Raw genomic sequence first — 27771 nt, 5'->3', positions numbered from 1 at the left:
TAAAGCCAAAAAAGTAAGCATCTGTGGCCTAAAGCTGAGAAGGACCGGTTGGCTGGCTGATAGACCCTCTGCTGAAAAAGCTCATCCATATTCAGCCTCTAAAATTGGCCGTTACACATTGCCAAGTAGAGTGTTTCCTGGTAAGTTTTGAACACTAAGAGGCTCAGAGCCACTCAAAACATTCTGAAGCCATATAAAGTGTGACTCAAGAGCAAAGTGTATAATACAAGAAACCATGCTTATTAACCCAACGTCTGTTTATAAAGGAGTAATTTTAATTTACCTGTTTTGCAGTCTTAATTTCTGTTAATGTGCAAACTTCACCATGCTAGGACATTAGTAAATTATGTTTTAAAGTTTTTTTTCAAACAGCTTCAATGCAAACACAATGTTTCCAGCACTGACAGTTTGGCTAACAAATCTACAAAATTGTCTCACTGTTGAAGTTCATGGAATGAGGCTTTTCACAGCGTTATTTTAGGTCATTAGTCGAAACAGTTAACAGTGAATGTACCAGGAGATGTACCAGGGTTTTTGAAAGGGCAGAGTGAAGCAATGGGCCTTTTGATCCACTACCTCCTGCCGAGACTTCAGCAATCAATATGTATTTTAAGGTGATGGCTTCTGAGGACCAGAGGAGAAAAGTTTTGTGTAACTGGCAAGGGTTTGAATCGAGCCATTTTTTAAAAAAGGCTCAAGATTTTTTTTTTTTTCTTTTTGAAATGCTAGGCTTCTTAAAATGGTCACAATGTCCAAATGAACTAGGAATCATTTGTGTAGGAAATTTTCTTCCACAGTAATGTTTTTAGGTTATTTAGTATCAAAGAGTGTTCCATTTCCATTTGTTTTGCTGTGACTTTGAGAGCAATACAAGAATACAGCTGCTTTTCTAATTCTTCACGGATTTCACTTGGAGCACCACGCAGCAGGTAGTCTTTGAGTAACTGACAGGCTTTTGCCAAGTTCGGCTGTATCACTTCCGAAGTACACTTCATTGTACTCTGGTCACAGCTAGTTCGACAATCCGTGCCATAGACACAGTCCAGGTCGGACTCACAGTGGCGATCCTTTATAAGTTCTTTCAGGTTTGTCTCTGGCACAATTTTTCTCATGTCCACCATTTTTAAGTCATACTTATCATTATATCCCAGGTTTTTGGCACTAGTGTCACACATGAGGAAGTTTCCGTAGGGGCCATGGAAAACATCTTCCACAAATTCTAGAAGTCCGATGGCTATTTTCGCCTTTCTAGGCCATGATGGTGTGAACAACTGGTCCATGCTTCTTCGGAACCCAGATGGAATAAAAAGTTCAATGACCCATGGAAGGCTTATTCCATAAAGGGAGGTATATTCGACACTCTCCATCACGTAGAGGTCGCCACAGAAGCCCATTAATTTGGGGGTATGTTCTTTATCTTGAAGTATCACCATGAGAAGAAACTCATTGAGTTGAAGAAGTGCCCAGGCAGACTTTGCTTCTCCCAGAGAAACCTGGCCATCTTTGTCTCCATCAGCCACTGTCAAGATGAGATTAACCAGTTCAGAGAGGTTCCCTTGGTCACCCAACTTTGCCTGTAAAGATAAGAATCTGGCTAATTATACAGTAGGAGTGGAGAACCAGTATCTCATATAAAACATACCAACTTCCTTTACAGGGATGATTACCATGCTAAGTAATCATCTTGCTACTGAATACTCACAGGAAATTAATACCTTTCCAAATATTTAAAATACTTGCTAAGTGAGTCACAGCTATGGGTAACGTACCTGTGGTAAAACCCACATTGCTAAGTATATTTTTCTGTTAAGAAACGGCCAGAGTAACTCCTTAGACCCTGTAGATACAGTTAACCAAGTCATTAATTATTCTTGTATTCATATACTTATTGCAAAATCACAGTGTAATTTTTTTTTTTTTTTTTTTTTTTTAGGGCTGCATGCGCAGCATATGGAGGTTCCCAGGCTCGGGGTCCAATCCCAGCTGCAGCTGCCGGTCTATGTCACAGCCACAGCAATGCTGGATCTGAGCCACGTCTTCGACCTACACCACAGGTTTCAGCAATGCTGCATCCCCAGCCCACTGGGCCAGGCCAGGTATTGAACCTGCAACCTCATGGATGCCAGTTGGGTTCGTCAACCACTGAACCATGATGGGAACTCCAACATCTCGGTGTAATTTGCCTATATCCAAAAATTATAAGGCTAGCTACAAATTATTTTCTATTTTGTAATGTTATTACATTAACAATCATTTCATTCAAGTTGTGTTGTTTCAATAACGAAGGTTAAAAATTATTTCCCTGTGAAGGTTCTCTGGCATAAAACAGTCTGAAAACGTAAACTGTCCAAAGAAAAGCATTTGAGTGAAAATATAAGAGCATTAAAAATGAGGAAAAGACTCTTTCCAAAGGCGTAAGTATTTTCATCTTTTACTCTATTTAACCTTTTGAGTAGTTCTTTAAATTAAAAAATTTGCACTCAGGGTCTACTCAGTTTATTTCACCTTAAAAAGTGTGTATTAGTTATAATGTTAAGCTATAGGGCAGGGCATCTATTTAACTCCTCCTTCATATGCAGACATTTTAGCTGTAATCAATGTTAGTCATCCTCCACACATTTTTTTTTTTGTCTTTTGTCTTTTTTGTTGTTGTTGTTGTTGTTATTGTTGCTATTTCTTGGGCCGCTCCCGCGGCATATGGAGGTTCCCAGGCTAGGGGTCGAATCGGAGCTGTAGCCACCGGCCTACGCCAGAGCCACAGCAACGCGGGATCCGAGCCGCGTCTGCAACCTACACCACAGCTCACGGCAACGCCGGGTCGTTAACCCACTAAGCAAGGGCAGGGACCGAACCCGCAACCTCATGGTTCCTAGTCGGATTCGTTAACCACTGCGCCACGACGGGAACTCCGTCTTTTTTTTTTTTTTTTTTTTAATTTTTTTTTTGCTCCACACATTTTTTTTTTCTTGTCTTTGAATTACATCCTCAAGCTGGAGTCCCTGACATAAAGGCAAAGAACAGCAGCATTTTTACGGCTTGGGATGAGGTCCCGCCAACTTTCCCGAGTCCTGCTTCTCACCAGCGACACGCGAAGGCGCCTACTTACTTTAAAGAGGCTGTAGACCATTTCTTTGAATTTCTGTACAGTAGTTCCCCTAGTCGGCTTATCAAACAGCACTATTTCTTTCCTTGGTTCCAACTCAGTTCCAAAATCAAGATGAAGGGCTTGTTCCATTTGACATTTCACAACACCCGGGAGATTATCCCAAATCCCTAAATACATCTGGGAAAAGAACGGCAAGCTATGCGTCAGGCCAAGTAGAAAACCCTGTAACCCACCAGATGTTTTTAGTGCCCTCCTCCTCCTAAAAAAAACCCACACAAACAACAAAAGATCAAGATTCAGCTGACTTTATGAACTGTAAATTTGAAATCATATTTCAAAGCTTTTTTCCTTAATTTTTTAAATTATAAAAGTATTACATACCCATATATATGTTTATATATATATATTTTTTAATTGATTTTATTTTATTTTCCCACTGTACAGCAAGGGGATCAAGCTATCCTTACATGTATACATTACATTTTTTTTCCCCCACCCTTTGTTCTGTTGCAACATGAGTATCTAGACAAAGTTCTCAATGCTACTCAGCAGGATCTCCTTGTAAATCTATTCTAAGTTGTGTCTGATAAGCCCAAGCTCCCGATCCCTCCCACTCCCTCCCCCTCCCATCAGGCAGCCACAAGTCTCTTCTCCAAGTCCATGATTTTCTTTTCTGAGGAGATGTTCATTTGTGCTGGATATTAGATTCCAGTTATAAGTGATATCATATGGTATTTGTCTTTGTCTTTCTGGCTCATTTCACTCAGGATGAGATTCTCTAGTTCCATCCATGTTGCTGCAAATGGCATTATGTCATTCTTTTTTATGGCTGAGTAGTATTCCATTGTGTACATATACCACATCTTCCGAATCCAATCATCTGTTGGTGGACATTTGGGTTGTTTCCATGTCCTGGCTATTGTGAATAGGGCTGCAATGAACATGCGGGTGCATGTGTCTCTTTTAAGTAGAGTTTTGTCTGGATATATGCCCAAGAGGGGATTGTGGGGTCATATGGAAGTTCTATGTATAGATTTCTAAGGTATCTCCAAACTGTTCTCCATAGTGGCTGTACCAGTTTACATTCCCACCAACAGTGCAGGAGGGTTCCCTTTTCTCCACAGCCCCTCCAGCACTTGTTATTTGTGGATTTATTAATGATGGCCATTCTGACTGGTGTGAGGTGGTATCTCATGGTAGTTTTGATTTGCATTTCTCTTATGATCAGCGATGTTGAGCATTTTCTCAGGTGTTTGCTGGCCATCTGTATATATATTTTATTTATTTAAAAAAAATTTTGGTCATGCCTGAAGGCATGTGGAAGTTCCTGGGTGAGGGATCAAACTCACACCACAGCAGTGACCTGAGTCACAGCAGTGACAATGCCACTTCCTTAACTGTTAGGCCACCAGGGAATTCCCTAAATACATATTTTTGACCATGATAATCAATTTTGTTAAATTTATTCCATTTTCAAAATTGTGGTAAATATCAAAAAATAGAACATTTATTTACCAACTCTCCCATTTTTAGCATCAAGGTAAGTGCTATTAGATTCATGAAGTTGTGCCACTGCCTCCAGCACTGTCTGCCTCCAGAACTCTTTTCATTCGGTAAAGCTGAAACTGTGCCCACTAAGCAAGAACCCCCTCTCCTCCCAGCCCTGCCATCGCCAGCGTACTTCCTGCCTTTATGAGTTTGGCTACTTCCTCTGAGTATCTCATATAAGTGATATCACATAGAATTTGTCCTTTTGCAACCGGCTTATTTCCTAATATGCTCAAGGTTTGTCCATATTGTAGTGTCAGAATTTCCTTCCTGTTTTTTCTTTTCTGTTTTGGCTGCACCCACGTCATGCGAAAGTTCCTGGGCCTTTTCAGGGAACACACCCACGCCATGGCCCTAATAATCAGTGATGCTGGGCATCTTTTCATGTACTTACTGGGCATATGCATATCTTTTTTTTTTTTGACAAATGTCTCCTCAAGTCCTTTGCCCATTTCTGAATGCGTCTTTTTTTTTTAATTGTTGTATTTTAGGAGCCCTCTATATATTCTGGATATTAATCCCTTATCAGACATATGATTTGCAAATATTTTCTCCCATTCTGTGTTTCTTTTTTACTCCTTTTTTTTTTTTTTTTTTTTTTTTTCATTTTATGGCTGCACCCACAGCATATGGAAGTTCCTGGGCCAGCAGCTGAATTGGAGCTGCAGCTGCCGGCCTATACCACAGCCACAGCAGCGCAGGATCTGAGCTGCATCTGCAACCTACACTGCAGCTTGTGGCAACACTGGATCCTTAATCCACTGAGCGAGGCCAGGGATCTACCCTACATCTTTACAGGGACAATGTCAGGTTCTTAAGCTGCTGGGCCACAGTGGGAACTCCTTTTTTACTCTATTAATACTGTCTTTTGAGGCATGAAATTTAAAAATTTTCATGAAGTACAATTACTCTAAATTTTTTCTTTTGTTCTCTCTGGCTTTGGAGTCACATGCAAAAAATCATTGCCAGGTCCAATCCCATGAAGTTTCTGCCCTATGTTTTCATCTAAGAGTTTTACAGTTTTAGTTCTGACCTTTAGATCTTTGATCTGATCCATCTGACTTAAATTTTGGTGTATGGTGTTAGGTAAGGGTCCAACTTCATTCTTCTTCACGTGCATATCCAGGTTTGCCAGTACCATTCGTTGAAAAGACAGTCCTTTCCTATTGAATGGTCTTTACGTCCTTGTCAAAAATCATTTGACCACATATGTGAGGGCTTATTTCTGGGCTCTCTATTCTACTCCATTCTTCTGTATGTCTGTCCTAATTCTAGTACCGTATCGATCACTGCAGCTTTATAGAAAGGTGTGAAATGAAGAAGTGAATTCTCCAGCTTTCCAGTTCTTTGTCAATCGCATTTTGGCTGTATACCGTCCCTTGAGAGGCCACACGAATTTTAGTATGGGTGTTCTGCCAAAAATTGTCATTGGGATTTTGCTAGCAATTACACTGAATCTGTAGATCACACTGGGTAATTTTAACATCTTAAAAATATTAAGTCTTTCAATCTATGAACATGGGATGTGTTTCCATTTGTTTGTGTTTTTAATTTCTTTCAGCAATGCTTTGAAGTTTTCATTGTATACATCTGTCACCTCTTTGGTTACATTAACTCCTAAGTATTCTTTTTGATGCTACGGGAAATGGAATGGTTGTCTTTTCTTTTCTTTTTTTTTTTTGGTCTTTTTGCCATTTCTTGGAGGTTCCCAGGCTAGGGGTCGAATTGGACCTGTAGCCACCGGCCTACACCAGAGCCACAGCAACGCTGGATCCGAGCCACGTCCGCGACTTACACCACAGCTCACAGCAACGCTGGACTGTTAACCCACTGAGCAAGGTCAGGGATTGAACCCGCAACCTCATGGTTCCTAGTCGGATTCGTTAACCACTGCGCCACGACGGGAACTCCAGGAATGGTTTTCTTAATTTCCTTTTTGGACTCTTCATTGTTATTGTACAGAAGTGCAACCGATTTTTGTGTGTTCACTCAATTCATTTTATAAGCTCTAATAATTTTTTGTGGAATCTTTATGTTTTTCTACAACTAAGATCATACTATCTGTCAACAGAGGTAATTTTATTTTTTCTTTCCCATTTGGATGCTTTTCTTTGTTTAACTGACTTGGACAGAATTTCCAGTAGGACGCTGAACAGAAGTGGTGAGAGTGGGCGTCCTTGCCTTGTTCCCGATCTTACAGGAAATGCTTTCAGTCTATAACCGCCGAGCAGGAGGTTAGCCGTGGGATTTTCACACAAGGGTTTCTAGTATGTTGAGGCAGTTGCTTTCTATTCCTAGTTTGTTGAGTGTTGTTTTGTTGTTGCTGTTTGTTTGTTTCTGTTTTTGGCTGCACTCATGGCATATGGAAGTTTCTGGGCCAGGGATCGAACCCTTGCCACAGCAAGACAACACTGGATCCTTAACCTGCTAGGCTAAGGGGACTAGTCCTTAACCAGGGGACTCCTGTTGAGTGTTTTTTTTTGTTTTTGTTTTTTGTCTTCTTAGGGCTGCACTCACAGCCTATGGAAGTTCCCAGGCTAGAGGTCGAATCAGAGCTGCAGCTGCCGGCCTACACCGCAGCCACAGTAACCCTTAACTCACTGCGTGAGGCCAGGGACCAAATCCAAATCCTCACGGATACTTGTCAGGTTCGTAACCCGCGGAGCCACAATGGGACCTCTCCTATTGCGTGTTTTTACCATGAATTTTGTCAAATGCTTTTTCTGCATCAGTTGTGACGATGCTTTTCTTCCTCCTTCATTCTGTGAACGTGGAGTATTAACACTGATCATTTTCACAGATCGAACTATCAGAAGTTAAGAAGGATTGGTGATAGTTCTTCTTTAAATGTTTGGTAGAATTTACCAGTGAAGCCAACAGGGCCAGGGCTTTTCTTCTTGGGAGACTTGATGACCGATTCGATCTCCTTCCTAGTTATAGGTCTATGCAGATTTTCTATTTTAGTAGGTTTTGTGCTTCTAGGGGTTTCTCCATTTCATCTAGATTATCCAATTTGTTGGTGTACAACTGTTCATTGTGCTCTCATGTAACCTTTTTTTACTTATAAAGAACCAGTGGTGATGTGTCCCTGCTTCATTTCTGATGTTGCTCGTTTTGAGTCCTCTCTCCTTTTCAGTCCATCTAGCGAAAGGTTCAGCAAATTTTGTTGTTGACCTTTTCAAAGAACCAACTTCCGGTTTTCAGTGACTTTCTGTATTATTTTTCTTTTCTCTGTTTCCTTGATCTCTGCTGTCATCTGTATTATCTCCTTCCTTCTGCCAGGTTTGGGTTTCATTTGGTCTTTATTTTCTAATTCTGTACATTGTAAAGTGCGACCATTTGTTTGAGATCTTTCTTTTTTTTTTTTTTTTTTTTTTTTTTTTTGTCTTTTTGCCTTTTTCTAGGGCCGCTCCCATGGCATATGGAGGTTCCCAGGCTAGGGGTCAAATCAGAGCTGTAGCTGCCGGCCTTCACCAGAGCCATTTCCAATGCAGGATCCAAGCTGTGTCTGCACCCCACACCACAGCTCACGGCAATGCAGATCCTTAACCCACTGAGCAAGGGCAGGGATCGAACCCGCAACCTCATGGTTCCTAGTCAGATTCGTTAACCACTGAGCCAACGGGAACTCCTTTTTTTTTTTTTTTTTTTTGTCTTTTTGCCTTTTTGAGATCTTTCTTATTTCTTAATGTAAATGTTTATGGCTTCACACTTTGAAAGATGAAAGGGAAGGTTCTCCGTCCAATTCCCTAATTCCCAGAATTAGCTGCTATTAACTATCTAGTTATGTATCAAACTAACATTACATGGTGCTTACTACATGCCCTAATGTATTTGATTATCTTATTCCCTGTAACAACCCTACGCAGCAGATGCTAATACCACCCTGCTTTTACTGATAGGGAAACTGGAACAGAGAGAAGTGAAGCCACACGCCCAAGGTGACACGTGTGAACGCCGGCAGTCTCTGCTTGCTTGTGTGTATAAAGCAAATACGACCATAGGAATTAGTAACAATATTAATCACTCCTCTGCTTCAAATCCTCCAATTAAAATGAGAATCAAGTGCCAAGCCCTTTCCATTGCCTGTTGGGCTTCTCCCGCGCCGCCTGCTTCTCCGGGCGCATCATTACCGGCTCCCCGGGTCTCCGAAGCCTGAATGTACTCTCTTCGGTCCTCGGGTGGCAGGTTCCTTCGCCGTCCTTGTTCCAGCCCCGAGGGCACCTTAGGCAGGCCTTCCCCGAGGCCTCGGACTGGAACCCGCTTCCATCGCAGGTCACTCTCTGACCCATGACCCCGTTTTCCTTCCGTCACAGCCCTTAGCACGGATATGAATGACCCGATGTCTGTGCTGATTCTTTTGCCGTCTGTCTCCTTTCACACGAAGCATCAGGCGCCGGAGGCCGCAGGCTTGGTCTGTCTGGTTCCCGGTCTCAGTGCCCGAAGCAGCACCCAGCACGCGGCAGACCCTTGAGTACTGGACTTTATGTCAGAAATCCTCGTACATGTGGGATTTTACACTTAAAATCTATTTTAAATTTCTGTAAGAGGAATGTGTATTTGTATGGGAAATTTTGAAAGAATACAGAGAAAAAAGATGAACATAAAAATCATGCAGTCTTCCGCTATCCATGGAAAACCGGTGTTGACGTGCTGTTGAATTTTCTTCTAGCTCGACAGTGTCCTGTTGTTTTCATTTCTATTTCTTTGATGACAGGTGAGGTAGAACATATTTTTCATTATGCTTATCAGCTATTTATTGTTCCTCTTTTGTGATTTGGCTCAGCTTGTCCTTTGCCCATGCCGGTAGTTTAATTCTTCTTTCAGGTATAAGCTCAAATTTTATCTTAGAAAAGTCTTCCCTGACCACTCTTTCTGTTTTTTGTGGGGTTTTTTGCCTTTTGCTTTTTTAGGGCCGTACCCGTGGCATATGGAGGTTCCCAGGCTACGGGTTGAATCGGAGCTGCAGCCGCCGGCCTCCACCACAGCCACAGCAACGCAGGATCCGAGCCACGTCTGCAACCTACACCACAGCTCACCGCATCTCGGGATCCTTAACCCACTGAGCGAGGCCAGGGATGGAACCCGCAACCTCACGGATACTAGTCGGCTCGCTAACCACTGGGCCACGACGGGAACCTTTTTTAACCTTCCCCGAGCACATCTCTAGCACCTCCATCCCCCGCACCTTCCATCAGTTCACTCTGCGTCCAGCCTACATAAAACCCACCACGTTCTGTAACTGCCTTGCTCATTTATTTCTCTATCAACTGTTTACGTTCCCCGCCCCTCTGTGGTCATGTGAGCCCCTAGGGAAGTAATCTTACCTATCTTAAGCCCCACTGTTTTCCTAATCACGAAAACAGTGTCTGGAATATGCTGGGAATAGGGGATTAAGACACATCTGTTGGATGCGTGAATCAAAGCACACAAAATTGAAGGATTTAAGATGCCCTAAAGTTCAAGAATTCTTTTAGCAATGGTTTAATTTTGTTGAAGTTAAAATTAGAGTGCACCCTAAATGGGGAATGTTTATTCATAATGTCCGTATCTTAGAGGTACCTCAGAAAACTACATATAGAACTAGCACATGACGCAGCAACCCCGCTCTCGGGCATGTATCCGGAGGAAACGTTCCTTGAAAGGGACATGCACCTGCATGTTCACTGCAGCGCTATTCACAGCAGCCAAGATGCGGCAATAACCTAAATGTCCACTGACGGATGAATGGGTTAAGAAGATGTGGTATACATACACAATGGAATATGACTCAGTCATAAAAAAAAGGACAAAATAATGTCATTTGCAGCAACACAGATGGAACTAGAGACTCTCATACTAAGTGAAGTAAGTCAGAAAGAGAAAGACAAATACCATTTGATATCACTTACATCTGGAATCTGTGGCACAAATGAACCTTTCTACAGAAAAGAAAATCATGGACTTGGAGAACAGATCTGTGGTTGCCAAGCGGAGGGGGAAGGAGTGAGAGGGCCTGGGAATCTGGGATTAATAGATGCAAACTATTGCATTTGGAATAGATAAGCAATGAGATCCTGCTGTACAGCACTGGGAATTCTGTCTAGTCACTTGTTTTTTGTTTCTTTGTTTTATTTTATACATATCTAGTCTCTTGTGATGGAGCATGATAATATGGGAAAAAAGAATGTATATATGTATGTGTGACTGGGTCACTTTGCTGTATAATAGAAAATTGACCAACACTATAAACCAACTATGCTGGAAAAAATAAAAATCTTAAAAAAATAATAATGTCCATACCTGATTGTTGGGCTTGGTAGATAAGCATTTTCCAAAGTAAAGAGTTTCTGTAACACAAAGGCTATTACATGCCGGCCCATCAATCACGCCAGTCTTGTATTTGTCACACTAAAAACCAGGAAATAAAACAGGAGTTAAAAGGATAATGTCCATAAGAAGGAAATAATGAGGAGATCAGAAAGAGATAGCCGCACCCGAGGCACATGGAGGTTCCAGGGTAGGGGTCCAATCGGAGCTACAGCTGCCAGCCTACACCACAGCCACAGCCACGTGGGATCTGAGCCACCTCTGTGACCTACACCACAGCTTGTGGCAACGCTGGGTCCTTAACCCCTAGGCAAGGCCAGGGATTGACTGAACCTACATCCTCAGGGATACTCGTCAGAACTCGATTCCACTGAGCCACGACGGGAACTCCCGAAAGAACACTTTAATCTACAGATTGAAAGGACACACAATGTCCCAAGGCAACTGACACAGAATGATCATCGTGACACATCCCACTGAATTTTACTGAACTTTAAAAAATATAATCCTCTGAGCATCCAGGCAAAAAGATCAAGACACTTTTAAGGGGGAAATAAATCATATTAGCCCCAGATTTCTCCACAGCTACATTCAAGGGTAGGTAACAGTGCTGCAATGTCAGCAAAGTTTGACCTGCCTGTGTCCTAACTGTTTCATCTGTAAAAAGGGAGTGCAAACAGTACTTGATTTATAGCATTATTATGAGGTATAACGGTATAATGAGGATAGATGATTTTATTAAGGGCACAATATTAGCTATTATTGGCTATTATTTTACATGGCCAAACTTCCTTTCAAGTAAAAGACATCAAATGTTTTTGAACATGTAAAAATCAGAAGATCGAATTCCCATTAGTAGCTCCTAAAGAACTACTAGAGAATGAATTTTAACCAACCAAGAGATGAACAGAGAAACTGAGCATGGAAGCCAGTTGAAATGTAGGATGGGGATGAAAACAGCCCTGGGAAACTACGTCACAATAACTGTTCGTATAGCATCTGGTAGTTACGGGATGCTCACTGTGTGACAGGCACTGTTGCAGTCAGTGCTATACTTTTTTTGGCTGCACCCATAGCACGTGGACGTTCCAGGCCAGGGATCAAACCTGCACCACAGCAGCGACCCGAGGCACAGCAGTGACAACACTGGATCCTTAGCCCACTGTGCCACTAGGGAACTCCTCGGTGCTGCACTTTTATTATCAGGACATCATCCTTGTGAGGCAGAGCCTATTGTTACATCCATTGTAAGAACAAGGAAACAGAAATAGCTATTAAGTAACTTTCTCAAGCTACAAAGTGATAAAAAGCCCAGGGATTCCAACCTAGGAAGCTGAGCTCATTCTCTTACTCACTACAATACCGGTCAGAATGCTGATATTCTAAACTACACCAGTAAAAGTAATAGAATGAACAAAAACCAGGAAGGGGAGATGTGAGACGATGAGAGGTGGCAAAAGGATTTTGATTTCCTTGTCTTTAATATCCAAGGTCAAAAGATAATATTTATACTTATAAATCAAATAACAGAGATAGAAGTATATTTGAAAGTATAGGGATGATGGCGTGAAGAACTACTACTAATATAATTCAAATGCGATGGAATAAAGAGGATGGGATGAATGGAACTATAATAATTTTGTAACTGCCTGTAGTAGGGAATGTATAGACACAGTCTAAAGAAATAGAGAATAAAGTATATTTCTAAAAGTTAAAAGTATAATAAGGGTGACCACCAGAGGAGCTAAAATCAGAATACAAGCCTTCCTAAATTATCAAAAAGAATATGCATAAAACAAATTAAAGAAATATATACCCTCTAGAGAAAGATGCACACCAAATGACTCCTTAAAAACAAAAAGTAGGTCATACAATGTGATACAGAACGAAGACACATCTATAAATATCAGTGGAATGAACTCATCTAAAGTAAGAGAAATATCCTCAGAAAAATGTGGCCAAAAAGTTGAAAATAAAAGATGGTACAGGTATACAGCCAAATGCAAGGAAAAAAGTTAAGCCACAATTTTACACAAGACACGGGTGAATCTGGGGAGGGGGGGGGGATAAGGCAAAAAAAGAGTTCTTTATAATGTTAAAACATATCATCCACCATGAAGGTATTATAATATTACTGTCATGCATTTTTATTTTTTTTTATTTATTTTTTTTGTCTTTTTGCCTGTCATGCATTTTTATAAGGTAGGATCAAAATTCATTAAGTGAAATGTATAAGAAATAGAAAAAGAAATAAATACAAAGACGTTAGAAGTAGGAAACCCTTACTACTTTTCTTATCCATGACAAATAAAGAAGTTTACACACACAAAAATAAAAAAGACGAACAAAACCATCTGACTAATACGGTAGGTCTAAGTGCTCTGAGAACAGACGCTTCAAATACCCACGTGACATTCACAAAATTCACCCAAATCCCTGCATATTCCAAGGAGACGCGGCAGAGACAGCATTCTGTGTTAATGAATACGATACCCAACATGATAAAACCTGAAATTAAACCCCCCAAATCTGGAAAATGTTAAATGTTCTCTTAATTACTGAGTCAAAGAGGAAGCCTAAATTGAAATTTTAAGCATCTGGGAAAGAAAAAATATAATAATAATTTTAAAAGTATACTGGAAGAAAATGTGGTAACACGTGTGCAATGGAATGCTGCTCAGCTATGAAAAGAACGAAATAATGCCATTTGCAGCAATACGGAGGCAACTGGAGATTCTCATGCTAATGAAATAAGTCAGAAAGCGAAAGACAAATACGACATGATAGCGCATATGTGGCATCTAAAATATGGCACAAATGAACCCATCTACAGAAAAGAAACAAACTCATGGTCGTAGAGAAGAGACTGGTAGCCGAGGTGGGGGGGATGGTGTGGGGGGCCGGGGAGTTTGGGGTTGGTAGATGCAAACTATTCCATTTAGAATGGATAAGCAATGCGGTCCTGCTGTACCGCACAGGGAACTCTATCCAGTCTCCTGGGACAGACCAGGATGGAAGAGAATGTAAGAACGGGAATGTATATTTATGTACGGCTGGGTCACTCTGCTGTACAGCAGAAATTGGCACAACAGTGTAACTCAACTATACTTTAATAAAAAACACATCAGAAACAAAGCTAAAAGTAATGATAAATTTAAAAACTAGAGAAGAATGCAAAATCTTAATTACATGAATAAACAACAAAGAACAAAACAATTTTAAAAATCAAGGAATTATTAAAAAATCTAAAGAAAGCAGAAAGAAGGAATTAACCAAAATAAAATAAAAATAAAAGGCTATGTTCCTGTAACTGAGAGAATTCCTCTGATCGTCAGCTCCCATTCTCTACTTTAGATATTCTTGCTCTTTCCTGGTTTTGGCAATTACTTTTTTTTTTTTTTTTTGTCTTTTTGCCATTTCTTGGGCTGCTTCCACGGCATATGGAGGTTCCCAGGCTAGGGGTCGAATCAGAGATGTAGCCACTGGCCTACACCACAGCCACAGCAACTCGGGATCCGAGCCATGTCTGTGACCTACACCATAGCTCATGGCAACACCGGATCTTTTAACCCACTGAGCGAGGCCAGGGATTGAACCTGCAATCTCATGGTTCCTAGTCGGATTTGCTAACCACTGAGCCATGACGGGAACTCCACTTTTTTTTTTCTCTCTCTCTTTCCCAGAATTTTCCCTGTCTGTCTGGTTGACATGATGCTGATGACATGATGCTGCTCACAGATCAGTCTTGCCTGCCTCTGGCTCCGGGACAATGCAACCTATCAGAGGGCCCACACTGGCTGGGCTTCCTCTTGCGTAGGATAGGGAGGGAGGATAATTTCTTGGGCCCTTCATTTGGGGGGCTTACATTTTTCATGATCCCAAGGAAATAACCGAAGCACCGTGGACGCTGGTAATTGCTCAGGGTTTCAAGAGGCCGGCACAGGCTCCTCAGACCTGCCCACTGGGCCCCCCATCATCACTTGCTCTGAGGATAAGGATGGAGAGTCCTGCCACGTGATAGGTAAGTACCAACACCTAGGAGCTGCTGCCCTTCAGCTGGCACCAGCGGAGGCGCCTGGGTGAGCCCTGGACCGGCCTCCTTTCTCCTTTAGACCTGGGTGTAATCAGAAATATTAGGCTTCATCTTCTGAAGAGGAGCAGAGCGATCTAGCTCCTGGACTCAAGTTTGGGGAGCATTACACGGAGAGATGCTCAGTATCTTCCTCCTCAGGTCAGCTTCTGCGGAGGTTTAGGAAACGCAGACCCATCTGGTATCTCTGCTGGGGAGCAGATGGCCAGCAATTGCATTGGCATGTTTCTTCACTGCGGCAAAGGTAGCAGGAGTTCACTCAGGAGGAAAACCTCCTGCAGGTATGGTTTTGAGTTTCTAAGGATTTGATGTGATTTATTTTATTTTTTTGCTTTTTAGGGCCGTGCTGGCAGCATATGAAAGTTCCCAGGTTAGGGCTTGAATCAGAGCTATAGCTGCCGGCCTACACCACAGCCAGCAGCAGCACTGGGTTCCCGACCCACTGAGTGAGGCCGGGAATCAAACCCGCGTCCTCATGGATACCAGTCAGATTTGTTTCTGCTGCGCCCCAACAGGAACTCTAGGATTTAAGGTTGCATAGACCAATCTGCTAACCACAAGTAAATTAGAACTCAACAATAAATAATGTAAAAATAGACACCAACATCTTTGGAAGCTAAAAATCACATTGCTAAGTAATTTGTGTGTTACAGGAGAAATCACAATGGAAACGCAGAGTACTTAGAACTGAACAACAGCAAAGGTATACACACGAAAACATGTGGGATGCAGCTAAAACAGTTCTTAGAGGAAAACTTACAGTTTTAAATCCAATGACGAAAAAATAAAAGACTGAAATATGCACTCAACGAAAGATTTTTTAAAAAAATTCCCATGATAGCAATAAGAAAATAAACCCCCAAAAGAATTAGGAGAAGAAAAAAAAGCAGCAGAAATTAATGGAAAAAAAGATCAGGAGTTCCCGTCCTGGCTCAGCAGAAACAACTCCATGGCAATACATTTTAAATGAGCTATTTTTCTAGAAAAACTGAAAAATGATGCAAGAAGAAACAGAAAAATCTGAATAAGACGAATAAAATTTTTAACAATTCAGGGAGTTCCCTAGATCCTAGTGGGTGAAGGATCTGGGGTTATGGCGCTGGTTTGATCCCTGGCCAGGGAACCTTTGTATGCTGTAGGCTCAGCCAATAAAAAAATGAAGCAAATATGGCAAAAGGTTAAAGTCTGTTACACAGATGGTAGGCAGACAGGTGTTTGTCATCCTGTTATCTAGGTCAACATTCTTCTAAGAACTTTTCATGTATTTCTCTTTGATCCTTGCAACCTCCCTATGAAAGAGGTATTATTATTTCCATATCATTGTTAAAGGAACTGAGGCAAGAAAGGCCACAAAGGGGTTAAGAAACTTGCAGAGCAGGTTAGTGATGCCCCTGGAGCCCAGACAGTCTGCCCCTGAGCCTGTGCTTTTAACCGCTGAAGTAAAAGAGCCGGGATGACTTATTTTGGAGAGCAACAGGCACAGCAGGTTTGACAGTGGAGGGGTCGGATGCCTGTCCCCAGTGCTCCTGCCACGGGACTCTGGTCACACGTTCCCTCTGAACAAGCAGCTCCAAAGGATGCCAGGACTTTCATTTTTGTTCCCTTGGGACTTGCATATCATCGAAGATATATAAAAAGCAGTTGTGGGATGGACGGATGAATGCAGTGCCTCCTGGGTTTTTATCTAGAAACAGGGCACGCCGCTATGAACAACTCCTGCAATAGCAAGAACAGAGCTCCCCGCTGCAACTGGCCTGATCTTTAGCTCTGCCTCAGGTCCGGATTTAAACAGTGCCCTTTTCTACAACACCCATCTTCCAATGAATAATCCTGAAAGCTGTATTATTTCTTTTCTGAGCCTATATGCTCTTTCTCTCTCTCTTTTTTTTTTTTTTGCTTTTTTAGGGTCGCACCTGCGGGCACATGGAAGCTCCCAGGCTAGGGGCTGAATTGGAGCTGCAGCTGCTGGCCTACACCACAGCCACGGCAACACCGGATCCTTAACCCACTGAGCAAGGCCAGGGATTGAGCCACATCCTCATGGATACCAGTTGGGTTCATAACTCGCTGAGCTACAAGAGGAAGTCCCACCTGAGCCTATATTCTCCTCCCTTCTTTCCCTGCGTTTCTAAATCTAACATCATTTGCATTCACGTTATCTTTTGTTGTACAAAGTGAGATGATGTGAAGGCACAGACGTGGTCCCAGTCGTCTCTGCACCTGCCCTTCCCTCTAGAGCTTGGTCTTTAAGTGTCTAATAAATGTCTATGAAAGAATCACCCTGAAGATCATAGAGGTTTTGATTCTAAAACATCATGGAGGATAAAATGAAGGCTCTTCCATAATATTTAAAACATTAAAGAAAAAAAAAAAAGGACAAACCCGTATCTTATTAGTAAACAGTGAAACAGTGAAGACAAGTCTGGCATTCAGCTACAAGAATCACAGTCTTGTTTTGAGCAAAGGCTCCAAGCCAAGCCTGCATCAAAGAGGTAGTCACAAGAACAGGCTCTTCAACTTGTAGCTTCCATCACAAACCAAAAGTAAATTTCCCACATGCTTCTATGAAAAGGATGGTTGGCCACATGCTGTCTTGTTTTTTGTTTTGTCTTTTTTTCAGGCATGGCCGCACACACAAACTATAATCCCCATCAGCAATCTGATTTTCTAACTAGGGCACAGAGTCTATAAAGAATATTCAAGTTTACAATAGGCAGCAGAAAACGACAAAGATTTTACTACTGCCGTGATTCTACTGTATTACCCCCTTTGCTTGCACATACCTCACAGGACCAGAAGATGGCGCTCTTCAGCTAAATTTTACAAAACCCATCCACGCTGAAGGCGTTTCATGAACTATGGAAACTGTACCACAATGGGTGACAGCGATGAGCAGATGTATAGTACTAGGTTTGAAATAATTTTCTAAGCTTCATGTTCTAAAGACAGTCTTATCAATTTCTTCTTACTTAGGAAAACGCACCACAGTTGAGTTCTTAATTCCTGAAAATTCTCCAAGTCTCTACTCTAATTAGCACGCTTGCCCATTCTCTATATCAGCTATTTTAAATCCACGTCACCATTCTCCGCACTCTGACCGTCAACCTCTCACTCTCTTTCCTAACTTCTCTCAGCCAGTAACAGTGCGCAACCCACTCAGTCTCTTTTCTTATCTGCGCGCGTGCGCACACGAACCCTCTCTGCTTTCCTTCCCTTCTGTTATCATGTCTGTAATTTACTTCAGAACTTCGGCACACACAGCGTGATGTGTGTGTGTCTGTGTGTTCACAGCCTAGGTGCCTCTAATAGGCTAAGCAGGGATGCACAGGTGCTTGGGGTTCTCATGACGCAGTCAGGAAACCCATGCTTCACAGGCAGCTGCTTGAAGTGCTTCGGTTACCCATATCTTGATAAAGACTGGTCCATTTCTGAGATTTTGTTAATTAGCAAACTAGGATTTGACTAGTGAAATCTGTGGCTAGTTAAATAGCATGATGATCTCAGAAAGGAAGGAGCGGTGGTGAAATAAGAAATGGGGATTGGCTGAAATACGAGATATTCCTGCTCATTCACAAAGACGGTATCAGAACCAGCTGAAGCCATAACCTTTATCTTCAGGGAGGGACTCCGAGCTGCTCATCTTCCAGCAGAGGTTCTCAAGTTGGAGGGAGTGTCTGTGCCCCTGGAGGCCTGACAACACCGACAGCTGGAACCCACTCTCAGACTTTCCACATCATGAGGTTTGAGGTGAGGCTGACAACTTGCACTTGTAGCAACTTTCCAGATGATACTAGTGCTGCTGCTCAGAGAGACTATATTTTGAGAATGGAAATGGTTTAGTATTTCTAGTTGCCTGATGTTAATTATAACAGTAACAGGAGCCTGCCTCTGCAATCCTTCATTCAAGTTGATAGAACACCTAAAAAGCCAGCTTTAATGAGTTTACAGACTGATTATATGAAATGTTTTGTGACTGCTTATAAATAAATATGTAGTGAATAAATGCCTATATGTATAGCAGAAATCATTTTCATGATTGAACCTAGCAATAAGGTTATTTTAAACACTTTCTGTGGTGACCATTATTTTTCAAAATTAATCTAAGGAAGTGTGCATGACCAAACTGGATTAGATCAGTTTAAAACAATTTCCTACCCAAAAGGTGGAATCAGCCCAAGAGTCCATGGATGGATGAATGAATAATAATAATAAAAAAAAAGGAGTTCCCGTCGTGGCGCAGTGGTTAACGAATCCAACTAGGAACCATGAGGTTTCGGGTTCGATCCCTGGCCTTGCTCAGTGGGTTAACGATCCTGCGTTGCCGTGAGCTGCGGTGTAGGTTGCAGACATGGCTCGGATCCTGAGTTGCTGTGGCTCTGGCGTAGGCCAGCGGCTCTCAGCTTCGATTCGACCCCTAGCCTGGGAACCTCCATATGCCGTGGGAGCGGCCCAAGAAATAGCAAAAAGACAAAGAAAAAAAAGAATAATAATAATAAAAAAACCATGTAGTATATACATGCAATGGAATATTACTCGGCCCTAAAAAGGAAGGAGAGTGTGACACATGCTATAGGATACTATGCTAAGTGAAACGAGCCAGTCATAAACAGACAAATACAGCTGATCCTTGAACAACACAGGGATGAGGGGCGCTGACCCCTTCCCAAGTAGCAAATCTGCATGTATAACATTACAGTCAGCCTTCTGCACCCATGGCTCTGCGTCCGTGGAGTCAACCAACTGCGGACCATGTGATATTTGGTGAAAAAAACCCACACGGTTCAAGTATAGCTATACTGTGTGATTCCACTTAACTGCGGTCTAAGGAGTCGTCGAAGTCATAGAAACACAAGTAGAATGGTGGTTGCTAGCGGCTTGGGGGAGAGAAAATGGAAGGATGTCTAAGGGGTACAGAGTTTCAGTTTTGCAAGACAAAAAAGTCATGGAGACCGGCTACAAAGCAATGGGAATGTGCTCAACGCCACAGAACTGTACGCCTGAAAGTGGTTCTGATGCACTTCGGAAAACAGGATGGCAGTTCCTTAAGAAATTAAAAATAGAACCACCGTGTGATCCAGCCACCTCACATCTGGGTACATATCCGAAGGGAAAAAAGTCATTCTCTCAAAGTGACAGCTGCCCCTCGTGTTCACTGCAGCCTTCCTCACCAGGGCTACGGAAACAGCCTAAGTGTCTGTGGACGGATGAGTGGATAAAGAAGATGTGGTCTAGGGTCGCAATGAAAGGTTATTCGGCCTGTCATTTGGGACATAACGGATGAGGCTGGAGGACACTATGCTCAGTGGAACAGGCCAGAGAGAAACGGCTGTACGGTATCACTCCCAAGTGGAATCTGAAAAAAACAACCCCCCCAAAAAAGGCACAGAAACAGGGACTGGGAGGTGGGGAAAATAAGGAGAAGAGAGTAAAGGGCACCAGCTTTCCGTGATAAGAGGGTAAGGCCTAAGGGTCTAGGGACTAACTGCAGTTGTAACATTGTATCATTTTTTTGTTTTTTTGTTTTTGCTTTTCTAGGGCGCACCCCAGGCATATGGAGGTCCCCAGGCTAGGGGTGGAATTGGAGCTGTAGCCGCCCGCCTACACCACAGCCACAGCAACAGGATCTGAGTCGTGTCTGCGACCTACACCACGGCTCACGGCAACGCCGGATCCTCAACCCAAGGGATCGAACCTGCAACCTCATGGTTCCGATTGGGATTCATTAACCACTGAGCCACGACAGGAACTCCACATTGTATTGTTCAGTTGAAATTGCTAATAGAACTTAATTGTTCTCACCAAAAAATTTAAAAAAAAAGGAAGGTAATATGTTAGGTAGTTGGTGTGTTAACTAACTCGGGGGGGGGGCTTTCACAGCCGCATATGTGTGTCAAACTACCATGTATTTTAAATATCATACAATTTTGTCAACTATACCTCAGAAAGGGGGGGAGTCATAACAAACTGAAAAACGAATATAGTGGAGAGTATATGTTATGTGGACTGTATCACAGTTTAAAAGAATTAAAACCCAACCCAACTCAACCCAAACCAACAGATTTTGCAGCACAGTGTCTAGAAACAGTGGTCTACACTCTGTCAGCACTTACTTCCTCCCTTCCACACCTGACCTGACCTATTTTGGCTTTGGACCCGAGGACACTTTGCAAATGCACTTTTGACAATGAGCTCTGACCTGTGCCTTTCAGTCCTTGCATTACTCAGCTTCTTGTCCCTCTCTGTCCTTGTTGGCCACTCTTTTCTCACCGCCTCCCCCCTCATGTTCTTCTCCTACTTCTCTGGCCACTTGTTTTGAGTCTTTTTTGGTGGAGTTCTTCCCTTTTCTCAGGATCATCAGTATCACTGTTTTCCAGGGCTTGGTTCTACTTCCTGGGGCTCTGCGTGTCGTCACGGGGACACCTATTCCTGTGACTCTAACGAAGCGATTCCCCGACACCTGAGTGTCTGTCTTCCTGGACGTGTCTGGGCTCCATGTGGGCAACCTGCAAGTGTTCCATACTCAAGCCCCCTCCCCTCTGTTCCCCGCCTCATTGAGAGGTGCCATCACCCATTCAAGCATCCGAGAGAGGGAACAGGAGTTGTCCCAAGCGCCTCCTCCCACATTCAGCACCTCGGTCACCAGCCACTGACCATCCAATTATTTCCTTAGGAAGTTATTTCTTCCCTCCATTCCCACGGCCAATGTCATGGTTTAAGCTCTCGCTGCTTTGTGCCTGGATTCCTATGACGACCGTAAAACTGGTCTCCCCGTGGTGAGGTCTCCTACCCAAGCCACCATTTGTTATAATCAGACACATTCGTCTGAAACATAGATCTGATCACTCACTTCTCTGTTTAAAAACGTCTGCTGATTCTCTAACGCTTTGAGGATAAAAGGCAAACTCCCCAACACAACAGGCATGGTCTTTTGATTTGAGGTCTGCTTACCTGACTTCTGCAAACTGCCCCTCCTCCTCTCTGCTGAGCCATGCTGCTCGGGGATGTGTCTTTTCTCTCGCTGCAGCCCTGCACATGCCGCTTTCTGCCTGCAATGCCCAATTCCTCAAAATTCTGCCCAGGCATAACCTCTTCCAGAAAGTCTTCCGGAACCATCTCACTTTCGATGGCCCAGTAAAAACAATATTGCCTGGGACATATACTGAACATTATTAGTTGTTTATTGGTAATATTTGGGAAACACTCTAAAAAAAAACCCTCATTATTTTACATTCAAATTTAACTGGGCCTCTTGTCCTGTTTTATTTTTGCTAAATCTAGCGACACTACTCCAAGTCTCAATTATGTACTTCTTGTTTATTTTTAAACATTTTACTATTTTTAAGGCCACGCCCATGGCACATGGAAGTTCCTGGGCGAGGGGCCGAATTGGAGATGCAGCTGCCGGCCTAGACCACAGCCACAGCAAGCCACATCCAAGCTGCATCTGCAACCTATGCCACAGTTTGCAGCAAGGCAGGATCCTTAACCTACTGAGCGAGGCCAGGGATCGAACCCACATCCTTACGGACACTATGCCGGGTTCTTAACCTGCTGAGCCACAACAAGAACTCCTGCACTTTTTTTTTTTTTTTCCCTCCATGTCTTCTACTAATTTGCAAGCATTTTCAAGGTGGGAACATACCTTATTTCTGTACCTCCAGGTTCCAGCACAGTGCTAGGAAGCAGGTAACTAAAATCACATGCTGTTTTACTGCTGGCATGTTTCTTCCAGGCTGGCTTTAACCCTAGTCTCTTTACTGCTTCTCAGGAACGACGCTTGTGACAGTGATGCCACCTGTCTCAGCATCATGGTGAACGTGGCAGGACGTGAGACAGTGCAGCACAGCTCATGAAGGCCACCAGAAATGCTACTGTAATTTAACCTGTAAGATTGATCTTAGAATAGGGCTGATGTGTGTGAAGATTTACAAGAAATTTATTCAGTAAATATTTGTTCTGTAAGTTTGCAAAGAAGAGATTGGTAACCTAACTCAAATCGGCAGGAGGGAAGACCACACTTTTAAAAGGAAAAAATGAAGCTTGTGCTTCAAAAACAGTATGTTCCGTGGGAGTTCCCTTTGTGGCTCAGCGGTAAAGAACCTGACGAACATCCATGAGGACACAGGTTCAATCCCTGGCCTCGCTCCGTGGGTGAAGGATCTGGCGTTGCTGTGGCTGTGGTACATAGGCCAGTGGCTACAACCCCGATTTGACCCCTTGGCTTGGGAACCTCCATCTGCCGAAGGTGAGGCCCTGAAATAGCAAAAAAAAATAATAAAAACCGTATGTTCCCAGTGAATTGGTTCCATATATTTTAAAAATATAGGATAACAGCACAAAGTAAACCCTAGAGTCCAATCATAATTGATCCCAAGCAAATGGAAATGAAAAAGCACGGTCCCAAAGAGCTTAAATTTAGTATTGCTAAGCTAGGTGTTCTAAGCCACAAAGCCCTATCTCTAGAAATGAAACCTTAAGAGACAAATAAAATTTAGCGGCAATTTCATCTTTTCATGCTTCCACCTTAAAGCATGTGCTCATATGACAGTCACAAAAGGTCACCAGAATGGAGCAGGTGAACCTCATTATTACGCAGGTGGACCCTCAGGACAAACACTCGCCATCACAGAGGAACAGGCCAGACACTTCAATTTTCAAGAGCACGGTGCCTAAACGCGCACAGACGGAAATTTTCTCTCTTTTCCTCACCACGCCTTTGTTTCTTTTTTAAAGAACCCAGCACACCAGAGTCCAGCTCTGCCCAATTTCTTTATGGTTGGGCACAACACAGGGCTCTGCTGCAATAACGCGTGAATCAGTGAGTGCTACGATCAGAGAAAATGTACAGTGAATTATACAGCATATTATAATTAACTTGGTGGAAAAAAGAAAAAAAAAAAAAAAAGATCCTTCCAAGCACGTCCAATTAGGGTTAGTTACTGGGTGTCCTTAGTTTCAGTGAGAGCTGCCTTTAAACGACGAAGAGCAGAAAGCAATTCTCATTCCTTCGTTAACCTTGGCTTCCCAGTGTCCCCACCCCCACTCCATTCCCCTGCTTGGAGTTTTAAAAGCCTATTATGTATTTCACTGGAATCAAGCTTTAATGGATACAACTTGATTGGCAAGGTTCATCGTTTTATTAACAACTAAAAATAAGAAATTGCAAGCCAATGTACAATGTGCAAAATTAATCACAGTTCTGGCTCCTAGCTTCTAGAAACTTCGAGAAGTTAAGACTCCCGCTAACTTAATAACGTCTTTTAGCAAAAATGATCTATTGGTTACAAGAAAAATCTCAGGGTAGTAATATTAATATTCTGTAGTGATTTGCAGGGCTAAAATAAGAAATATATTTAATTACTAAATTAAACTAACTCACACACAGTACATAATGCGTATGAAATGCATATGAAATGCATATCTGACTTGGTCAATATTCTAAGCTTTTTTTACAATATTCTAAGCTTTTTTTACACCTCGAGGCAATGCAGGATCCTTAACCCACTGAGTGAGGCCAGGGATTGAATCCGCATCCTCATGGATCCTAGTCAGGTTCTTAACCCACTGAGCCACAACAGGAACTCCCATTCTAAGTTTGCTTCTAAATTTTTTTTTTTTTTGTCTTTTTGCTATTTCTTGGGCCGCTCCCACGGCATATGGAGGTTCCCAGGCTAGGGGTCGAATCGGAGCTATAGCTGCTGGCCTACGCCAGAGCTAGAGCAACGCAGGATCCGAGCCGCATCTGCAACCTACACCCCAGCCCACGGCAATGCCAGATCGTTAACCCACTGAGCAAGGGCAGGGACCGAACCCGCAACCTCATGGTTCCTAGTCGGATTCGTTAACCACTGCGCCACCATTGGATCTCCTGCTTCTAAATTTTAATACGAAAAGACAAAAAAGGAAAAAATATTAACTAACCAGTAGTAAAGGGCCCAACGACAAAGGCCATGGTGCAATGACCACTAATGCGTGGTTCTGGAAATTCTCAGAGCTAAGGCTAATCAACACCTTGCTCTTTGGGATAAGAGTGCTAAGGCGAAGACTGGTTTGTAATTTGAAGCACAAAGATGCTCCTCGGTGTCCTTCCATTTTTTTCTCTTCCATGAGGCCCCGTAGAAGTTCTTCCTCCTCTACGAAGCCTTTCTCTACTCTTCCACTCTAGTGACCTGTCTATTCATGGAAGCCTTCCTTTCCTTAAATATTTGTTATGCAACTGTTTGTACCATGAACTAAATCATTTTACCCTGATGTGATGGTCTCTGGCTGTGTCACACTGGCTCAGCTCTGCTCCCCAGTTGAAGAAGCAAACATTAACTTAGGTGTTGTTATGAAGGTATTTGCAGATGCGTTCATAATCAAATACTTTAAAATTATCTTTGATTATCTCGGTGGGCCCGATCCAATCAGTAGAAGGTCTTTAAGAGCATTGCTGAGGCTTCCCTGATAAAGAAGAAATTCCGTCTATGCACAGCAGCTTCAGCCCAGGCCCAAGAATTCTAGCTTGTCCTTCCTGACAGCCTACGCTATGAATTTCAGACTCATCTACCAGCCCCCAGGATTGGGTGAGGCAATTTCTTGCAACAAATCTCTCACTTTAAAAAAACTGAGATACAACTGACATATAACATTATATTAGGGAGTTCCTGTTGTGGTGCAGTGAAAACAAATTCAACTAGGAACCATGAGGTTGCGGGTTTGATCCCTGGCTTCACTCAGTGGGTTAAGGATCTGGTGCTGCCATGAGTTGTGGTGTAGTTTGCAGATGCAGCTCGGATCTGATGTTGCTGCGGCTGTGGTGTAGGCCAGCAGCTGTAGCTCCGACTGGACCCCTAGCCAGGGAGCCTCCATATGCTGCAGGTGTGGCCCTCAAAAGCAAAAAAAAAAAAAAAAAAAAAAAAAAAAAAAAAAATTAGTTTCAGGTATAGAACCTGAATTCAATAATTTGTATAATTCAATATTTGTATAAACAGTGGAATAACCACCCACAAAGACGTCTAGCTAACATCTGTGAATATACATAGTTATAGAATTTTTTGGTTTTTTTTCGTTTTGGCCACACCTGTGACATGTGGAAGTTCCCAGGCCAGGGATCGAACTCGCACCACAGTAGTGACCCAAGCTGTAGTAGTAACAACACTGATCCTTAACACACTGAGCCACAAGGGAACTCCTGTAGAATTTTTTTTCCTGTAACTTTTAAGATTTAATCTCTTATCAACTTCCAAGTATACAATTCGGTATTATTAGCTACGGTTATCATTTTGTAGCCCTGTAACTTGTTTTATCACTGCAAGTTCACCCCTTTCAACCCCCTCACCAATTTTGTCCACCTACACTCACCTCATCTGGCAACCACCAATACGTTCCCTGTACCGAGGAGCTGGTTTTGTTGTTGTTGTTGTGGTTTAGCTTCTACCTATGAGTGAGATCATATAGTATTTATCTTTCTCTGTCTGACTTATATTACCTCGCAGAATGCCCTAGAGGTCCATTCACGGCGTTAATAAATAATGGTAACAAATTATTATTAATAAATAAAATTTAAAATAATAAATAATACATCTCTTAATATGTATTTTTATTGACTCTGCTTCTCTCTTGAACCCTGATTGCTACGCCTGATCACGTAATGTAATACGTGCGTCTGCCTGTGTCTGTCTGATCTTCCCAGTCAGATTCGAAGGCAGAAACTTGAGATGATGGTGATAATAATTTATGGAGCACTTACTACGTGTCAAGTGTTAAAGTGCTGTATTAAGCCTTCTAATAGGTGAATTCATTTTATCCTCAAAAATCACCTGCGGATGCAATCCTCTGGGGAGACTTCTGAGGCCCAGGGCTCTGATTATAGGCACACCAAGTACTCAGGTACTTGCTCCAGGCCAAATGAAAGCAAGTCAGCGACTTCAGAACCTTCTTTGTGTTCAAAAGATAAGAGTACCATTCAGCTTAATTGGCTCAAGTCCACGTTATCCTCATAACGCAGGTGGGGCAGAAATACTTTTCTCACGTGCACAATGGAGTTAAAAGCAAGTCAATGACATAAAGTCACTTATTCAAAGTCATACAGTCTTCCCAAGAACGGTCTTTGACTCCAGGCTCGTATTTTTTCCAATAGACTAACATGATATGGTTGAGCTACAGGTAAGCAAGAAGGTCCTCAGACGTGGTGCATTGTACTATTAATAGCCAAGATTTTAAAATGTACTGATATGACTAAAGCAATGAGACAGGTTTTCATAAGTCACACATCAAACAGTCGTATTTCCCAAGCTTATTACTCTGTTCTCTGGGTATTTGCATCCACTGTCCTTTCTCCTTACAGGCTTTTTGCCCAGATCCACAACTGTTTCCTTTTCATCAGTTTTCATTTCAAAATGCCCTCCTCTATGTGGTAAATATATACAGTGGAATACTACTCAGCCATAAAAAAGACTGAAGTAATGCCTTCTGCAGCAACAGGAGATGCAACCAGAGATGATCACACTAAGCGAAGTAAGTCAGAAAGAGAAAGACAAACACCATATGATATCGCTTATATGTGGAATCTAAAATATGACACGAAGGAACCTATCTACAAAACAGAAACAGACTCACCAGACATAGAGATCAGATTTGTGCTTGCCAAGGAAGAAGTGGGGGTGGGGGAGGGATGGATTGGGAGTTTGGAATTAGCAGATGCAAACTCTTATACACATAGATACACACTGGCTGG

At 42.5% G+C, this 27771-nt stretch overlaps 1 protein-coding gene and 1 long non-coding RNA gene across 7 annotated transcripts in view; one reads left to right on the top strand and one right to left on the bottom strand.

Moving 5' to 3' along the window:
• Positions 1-253: 253 nt before the first annotated feature.
• DIPK1A (divergent protein kinase domain 1A) overlaps positions 254-27771 on the bottom strand; it is a 129334-nt gene continuing 101816 nt past the window's right edge. For all 6 annotated transcript variants that reach the window (XM_021090226.2, XM_085024037.1, XM_021090223.2 and 3 more), the window contains exons 3-5: positions 10937-11044; positions 3107-3283; positions 254-1574 (exon numbers count right to left, since the gene is read on the bottom strand). In XM_021090226.2, the coding sequence (XP_020945885.1) occupies positions 762-1574; positions 3107-3283; positions 10937-11044 (1098 nt within the window). In that variant the 3' untranslated portion in view covers positions 254-761. The remainder of the gene's footprint in view (positions 1575-3106; positions 3284-10936; positions 11045-27771) is intronic.
• On the top strand, positions 1152-9264 carry LOC146404265 (uncharacterized). Its single transcript, XR_014844789.1, has 3 exons — positions 1152-1404; positions 2311-2414; positions 8557-9264. It is a non-coding gene; the product is annotated as an uncharacterized LOC146404265 (long non-coding RNA).

The sequence above is a fragment of the Sus scrofa genome, chromosome 4, assembly GCF_054392235.1.
Source record: "Sus scrofa isolate SSC_HxYL_T2T_F1_AM1 chromosome 4, Sscrofa_HxYL_maternal_Yorkshire_Landrace_v2.0, whole genome shotgun sequence".
In the NCBI taxonomy this organism is placed as follows: Eukaryota; Metazoa; Chordata; class Mammalia; order Artiodactyla; family Suidae; genus Sus; species Sus scrofa.
The sequence above is the reverse complement of the archived record's forward strand: the minus strand, read 5'-3'. Positions and strand labels throughout refer to the sequence as shown.